Below are 7,053 nucleotides of genomic sequence, written 5' to 3'. Positions count from 1 at the left end.
TTTAAACTTATCAGATGTTGGTAAAGGTGATAGACTGATGGTGAAGAAGATAGGCATTGATGTTGAGAAAAATCACAACAATACGAGGAAAATGTTCGAAATACAAATTGCAGATCAAGAAACTACAAATACACATGAGAACAATTAAGCGTATAGCTGATACAAAATATAAAATTATTACAAAATAATAATAAAATCAAGGAGAAAGGTAAGGAAAAGACTTGAGGCCTGTGTATACCACTGTCTCCTTAAGACAATTATGCCCCCTACCGTGGCTCTTTAGGATTTTTATGGGGTCTATCTACCAAGATACAACAGATCAAATAACTATGGCACACAACCATTCTATTTATGGTGAATTTCCATTGTGCTCAAACTCTATCAAAAGACAAATGTGACAATAGAGGAATTGAAGATTATCTACCCTTATTTTTGTATCTATATTCCCTTCTATTCTCATCATTTTCCTCACATCTATATTCTCTATAAGTGAAGAAGACAAGGTGCCAATTTATAGGATTTTATGAGGGGCATTTTTATCCTCAAATTTGACAAAAAAAATTCTTTAATTGCTGCATGTAATTTCTCATGGAGCACTTTTAGTATTTAACTGAAAGCATAACCACCGCTCATTAATTCTTTAAATTGATTTTTTTTAATTAAAATTCAAAAGTGTAATTGCATTCTCATTAATCATGTATTAAATTCCTATTTTAATTTCTTATTATAACCTAAATTTAATTGACAATTACAATCTTAAAATATATTTTGAATTTAATTATAAATTAAAAAAACTAAATCATGGAATTGATCAATTAATTAAATCTGAACTCAACAAACTGTTACATTGTAACTCCACTATTATTCAATGCAGTCAGTGGGTGTATTTTAATGACATGTTGATTAGCAGACATGAAAGAAAGTAAGATGAGAGAAAATGAGGAAAGGAAAAAGAAATAAGAGAATAATAAGTAATTCTATATCAAATCAAATAATGAAATCGATATTAACTATTTTTTTCTCTCATTTTGTCTCCATCTCTCTCCTTTCTATTCCTCTTCTCTTTTCCTATTTTTTTTCAACCAAACTTGCACTAAGAGTCAATTTCTCATTCAACTTAGTATCATTTGGGGTATAAAATACATCAATATACTTTTGAAAGAGTGTCTAAATCACTTAGACCATTTTCAAAAGGCTCTATTAATTTTATTCTTCAAATATTTATTTGTTGACTTATGTGGCAAATAAGAAAGTGAAAAAATATATTATTCTCTAAAAGGCTATTCAAATAGAAATAAGTTAATATTATTTTAATCAAATAAATATTTTTTAAAAGAAAAATAAATGGTAATTAAAACACTTCTCTCTCTCCAATAAAAAGTAATAAAATATAAATTGAAGAGGGAGAAAGTAACTCTACAAAACCGAAGAGAGAGAAAATTATTTCTTATTTGAAAAATCTTAATTAAAGTATCTTTTAAAGTTTTAAATGTTGATATAATTCTTCACATATGCAATAAAGTTTTATTTAAAGATTTTTTTTGAGATACTTTTATAATCTTTTACTTAAACAAAGTAGGTCCACTTAAAATTATATTTTAAAATAAGAATTCAATATGCTATTTTTTCAACAGGTGCTGCTAGTGGTGGTGTTGATGATGTGCTTCTTGTTGATGAAGGAGTGAGGTGATATTTATAAAGTTATGGTAGGGTGAAAGGGAGATAGAAAGATAATAAAATAAAATAATAATATTTTGTTTCAATACAGATAATTGTGGTAGGTAATAAAATAAATTAAAAAATAGATGATACCTTGAAGGCTCAAAATATCATTATTCGTGTATAATACCCATTGAAGCCCGAAGCCCAAAGCCCAGCACTTGATTTCCTTGTCCCAAGAACAAAACCCGAACAACAAATAAATCGCAGTTACGTTTGGTTCTGCAGCTACTGGCAGTAGCAGGCGCTTGCAGAAGAAAATGTTTGGTTTATCGTTTCTTGATTCTAAAGAGGATGAAACTCCTGTCCCTCCTCCTCCTCCTTCCCTTGAAGTGCTTCCTTCTGAGGTTTTAATTTCTATACTGCCACTCTTTCTCCGTTTTATTTATCTTGGCTAGCTATTTCATACTTCATTATTATTATCGTTATTATTGATTGGTTTTGATGCTAAGTAGGTTTCACCGTCTCTCAACTTCACTCTGGAGCCAGTCAATTTAGGTGAACTCACTTTGCTCAAGGTCTGTGTCACCCTTTTCAATAATTGTTGTACGCTACCCTTTTTAGAATTCATATGGGATTTTTCTTGTAATGCCTGATAAAATGTTAAGCTTACACAAGTGAAACTTCATCATGTTTTCTTGTAAGGAAAATGGCTAAGTTCTGTTTTACATTTTTCTTTTAGGGTCGGGTGAGTACTAAAGAAGTTTTAGGATTGCCTAACTCTGACTTAGTTCCTGGAGTATATGAAGGTGCACATACTACAGCCTTAATTGTTTTTGCACTTTCTTTTTTTATTTTTTTCTACTTTTGTTGTTTGCTTGATTGTGCACATTTGTGTATGTATGTGATTTTGGGGATAGGGGGACTGAAGTTGTGGGAAGGTTCGATCGATCTTGTTAAAGCTCTGCGCTTGGATGTTCAGAACGGTAATATATCATTTTCAGGAAAGCGTGTTTTAGAGGTGGGCTCATAGTTTCAGGTGATTTTGTACTGTTTACTTCATCGTTTTATTTTTTATGTTTGGGCATGTTGATCGTGACTGTTAGTTTACATATACTAGGACTTGAGACTCGTAGGCAAAACTGAAACTCTTTATGATAACAACATATTGAAGAATGGGCATATTAATTATTCTAATTTTACACATATTTATTGACTTGGATTTTATTATTTTAGTGACGGTTTCCAGCAAAAGTTAGAATACAATTCATTAGTTTTCTTCGAATAAGCACAAAAGTAGATTTTTTTTGAGAGGGGGGGGGGGGTAAGCAATCATCTGTAATGGGTGATTCTGCAGTCTGTTTTGCCTACTAAATTCATAAAGATGTAAGGTCTTCTGTTTGAGGGTTTTGAGTTTTACACTTCATCATTTTATTGAACCCTCGTCCCCTCTTTCATCCCCCTCTCAATTTCCTGCATTTTTTGAACCCTTAAAGATAAAGAGAAAGAGAGAGAAAATGGTGGAGAAGACAAAGGGACGAAAGGAGGAGGTGGTGACCAGAGAGTTCACCATCAACCTTCACAAGCATCTACATGACTGTACATTCAAGAAGAAAGCTCCAAAGTCATTATGGGAAGCAGGAAATTTGCAGAGAAAGCTATGGGGATTAAGGATGCTAGGGTTGATGTGAAATTGAACAACCAACTCTGGAGCAGGGGGATCTGAAGTGTTCCAAGGAGGGTTAGGTTTCACATTGTTCGTTTCGCAGGAGGAACAATGATGAAGATGCTAAGGAAGAGCGTACTCCTTTGTAGCTGTTGCAGAAATCCCAGCGGAAGGACTGAGGTGGCTTGGCACCAAGGTCATTGAAGAGGAGGATTAAAATTTAACACTGTTCGAGGAAAATCCTTGGCTGGGCAGGATAGGTTTACATGATAGTTTTGGCATGCTATTAAGTGCTTTGAGGAAGACCAGTGTTTTTTTCCATCTTTTTAAATTTTCTGTGTTGTTTTGAATGGAGTTGCTTTTTAGAGTGTTATCGTGGCTTCAATAAATATTAGAATATAAGGTCATCTATTTCTGTCCATGGATTTATTACCTGGTTCAATTGGAATCTACGTATTAAAAATTGATTATAATTTGGTCATTAAATAGCCAGTAAAAGAGTTTAAGGTACCAATTTATGGCTAATGTTATTGTTGACTTCAATTTGTGCCAGATTAATTTTATTGTTAACCTCAGTATGCATTGGGACAATTATGACTAATTTCTGAATTTCTCCTTGCTTAATGAATCCGACAATAAAATCTTTGTTTCTGTTAATTCCGTGCACAAGGCTTTCAATGTATACTGATACATATGTCTTTGATTTGATAATTTGTCTGGTTTTTATGTAATTGTTTCCAGTTGGGATGTGGTCATGGTCTTCCTGGGATCTTTGCTTGCCTTGAGGTTAGTTTGTATTGTATTGTTGACAACTAGATGCTTTAAAATCTTCCGGTTCATTAAGCTTGTTTTTCCCCCGCCTTGCATTAGGGTGCTGCCGTCATACATTTCCAGGATTTTAATGCTGAAGTCTTAAGATATCTGACAATCCCCAATGTAATTGCCAATGTGCCCAAAAAGCTTCAGCCTGCAGCAACAATTGAAACAAATTGTCAGTCTGGGGCAGAAGTGCGTTTTTTGGCTGGTGACTGGAGTCAGATCCATCAACTCCTTCCCTGTGTAAAGTATGATGAAAAGGATCTAAACTGTCACCCAGGGGACGGTCCAACTTCTGGCTATGATATCATTTTGATGGCGGAGACAATTTACTCAGTTTCTGCTCACCAAAGTCTTTATGGACTTATAAAGAAGGTATTTCATCATAAAATATCGGTTTCTTATTGTTTCCTCTCTCTGTTCTTTGCAAATATCAATTATTGACTTCTAAAAGTGATTAATTTGTAGAGCATCAGCCGTCCACATGGAGTTGTGTACTTGGCAGCAAAGAAGCATTATTTTGGTGTAGGTGGTGGAACAAGACGATTCCTGTCTATGGTGGAGAACGATAGTGAGATAATTCTTCTAATTTGTTATTTTAAATTCTAGAATGAACCACATTTTAATGATGATTGGTGTTTTATTTCCTCCCTTGGGTTGAAATGGCTTAGGACCGTAAAAGTTTACAGTAACAGCACATTCATGCATCTTCTAGAACTTTCTTTGCTCTTGAATCTGGTTAAATTTTTCATTTTCCTCCACGGACAAAGTGTGCATGCATGTCTGGACATACATAAGTGTAAATACCTGTTGAAATTCCTGGAAATATACAGAGTATTCTGCACTTTTTATCTGATCTGCATGGTCTCAAATGGCATAATTAGATCCAGCGATACACACAAGGGTTGTGAAATCTTGTTAATTGGCCTTCTTTTTCCTTCCTCTTGCAGGTAGTATGGATGCGTGCCTGGTTGCTGAAGTGGCGGATGGTTCTTCTAATGTCAGAGAGGTATGGAAGCTTTCAGTTAAGTAGAGCTGTAATTTTTAGGTTTTGGATTGTGACCTGGAATTGTGTTGAGTTGTAGCCACTTAGCCTCATGTTCAAGGGGTTAAATACTACAGATGTTACTCTATATGGAACAAACGAACAAGAAAATTCCATGTTTGATAAAAGCGTGCGTCTTCCTTTTTGTTTGTCACTATTTTTTTTTAAATTGTACTTGATGCTTAAACTAGCGATGATATTTTTTATATATTCCATTGTGAACTGCAGTTTTCATTTTTTTTTTTATGATGGTGAACTGGACTTCAGCCTAATGCACAAGCATTATGGTTGTAAATATTGCACTTGCTTTAAACAATGGGGCCTACTATGATTTATTTTGCACTATATGATTTGGTAATTTGTATTTAACTTCTTTATGATATCTCACAATATCTGAAATTGCTGAATGTGTTTGCATCGACAAAATAGGTATATTTTCCATTGCATTGTTACTTATCTATTAGTATTTATGCCCAAGCTTTCTTGAGCATGAGTATTTATATTACTAGCTTTCACGTTGTTTCTCGTTGTCTCGGTACTTGTAGCTCTGATATAAATCTGTTTGTTACTCATAAACACTTGGAAAGAAGCAATACTGCATTTGGATTTTACGTTGTAAACCCCCTTGCTCATCATCCATGTTTTTGTCTGCAAGGATGTATAACAATGTTTATCATTCTTCATTCAATTTTATTTACATATTATTTCATCTAAAATTAATGTTGTAATAGCCACACTCTCTCGCTCTTTTGTTTGTTCTTTAAATTTTAAAAATTGAGGTCTATGATTTACAAGGGAACATGTTCTCCTTTATTTGTTGGCGTTGGGACTTTGGACTTCCCTCCTTGAAAGAGTAAGAAATCTCTAAGAACCAAGTGAGGGTCCTGATGGATCGATACACTGGTCAAATGTGTCATAAGAAGATTCACTTTTCTGCTTGAATCTTTGAAGGACCTCTGCTGCTAGATGGTTGTGTGCATGCACATTTGACATTTATGAAATATACACTATTTGGGTGGAGACAGTCTAAGGGTACGTTTGGGATTGAAGTGTTGTAGCTTAAAAGCTACAGCTGCTGTGAAAAAAAAAACTGTAATTATAAAATAAAAATTAATAATATATAGTAAATGTAAATTTTAAATAATAATTTTGATAAAATTATTAAAAATATATTAGATTTTATATTATACAAGTTAAAAATTATATTAACATTGCTTAAAAGCTACAACAGTTAGTGTTTACTAAACACTTCAGTGCTGTAGCTTTTAAACTACAGCTGCCCAACCTCAATCTTAAACGCATCATAAAGATTGTTAAAATTCTCAAAACGGAGTTATTTAAGTGTTGCTCTAAGGTATTTAGTGAGTGGTCTTGGATCAAGCGAAAAAGTAGAGTAATTTAAGTTTTCTCATTGTTTATATGAGAAAACTAGAATTTGTCTTTGAATAGAGCCCTGGAAGAAAGCCTCAACTCCGCATGGATATTTATTTTATTTTATTTCTTGAGCGAAAAATGATATGGCTGCAGAAGCTGGTTTGACTGAAAACATCCAGATGTGATGAGAGCAAAAACATTTGGATCATATCTTAAAAGTAGAAAGCTTCGATCTTTTTATCATATCTGATCAAAGATATATCATGTAATTGCGTCCTTTCACAGCCCAAAGATTAAAAGAAAAACATAGAACGAGCCAACGGCAATAGTTTTCAAGAGCCAGACCTACAACGATAATATGCAGGGCAGCCTCGGGTATCTCTGTTAGATCTTGGAGGAAGACAACCCCCACTTTTACTATAAGCATCACCTCTGCCGCCAACGCTGCAAACTGGTTGGTCCGGTTTTAGAGCCCCTGGTGTTATATATTTCT

General features: G+C 33.9%; 1 protein-coding gene and 1 pseudogene across 1 annotated transcript; both read left to right on the top strand.

The window, feature by feature from the left end:
• The first annotated feature begins 1,893 nt into the window (after positions 1–1,893).
• On the top strand, positions 1,894–5,413 carry LOC102614696 (uncharacterized). Its single transcript, XM_006492469.4, has 8 exons — positions 1,894–2,066; positions 2,175–2,237; positions 2,402–2,468; positions 2,580–2,680; positions 4,067–4,111; positions 4,196–4,516; positions 4,610–4,712; positions 5,092–5,413. Exons 1-8 carry the CDS (start codon positions 1,980–1,982, stop codon positions 5,172–5,174), a joined length of 870 nt encoding a protein of 289 aa, XP_006492532.2. The 5' UTR covers positions 1,894–1,979; the 3' UTR covers positions 5,175–5,413.
• Positions 2,580–3,744, top strand: LOC102614411 (60S ribosomal protein L31-like; annotated as a pseudogene).
• Positions 5,414–7,053: the final 1,640 nt, after the last annotated feature.

This window comes from Citrus sinensis, chromosome 9 (genome assembly GCF_022201045.2).
Source record: "Citrus sinensis cultivar Valencia sweet orange chromosome 9, DVS_A1.0, whole genome shotgun sequence".
Classification (NCBI taxonomy): Eukaryota; Viridiplantae; Streptophyta; class Magnoliopsida; order Sapindales; family Rutaceae; genus Citrus; species Citrus sinensis.
Note: the sequence above shows the minus strand (reverse complement) of the source record. Positions and strands in the feature narration are given on the sequence as shown.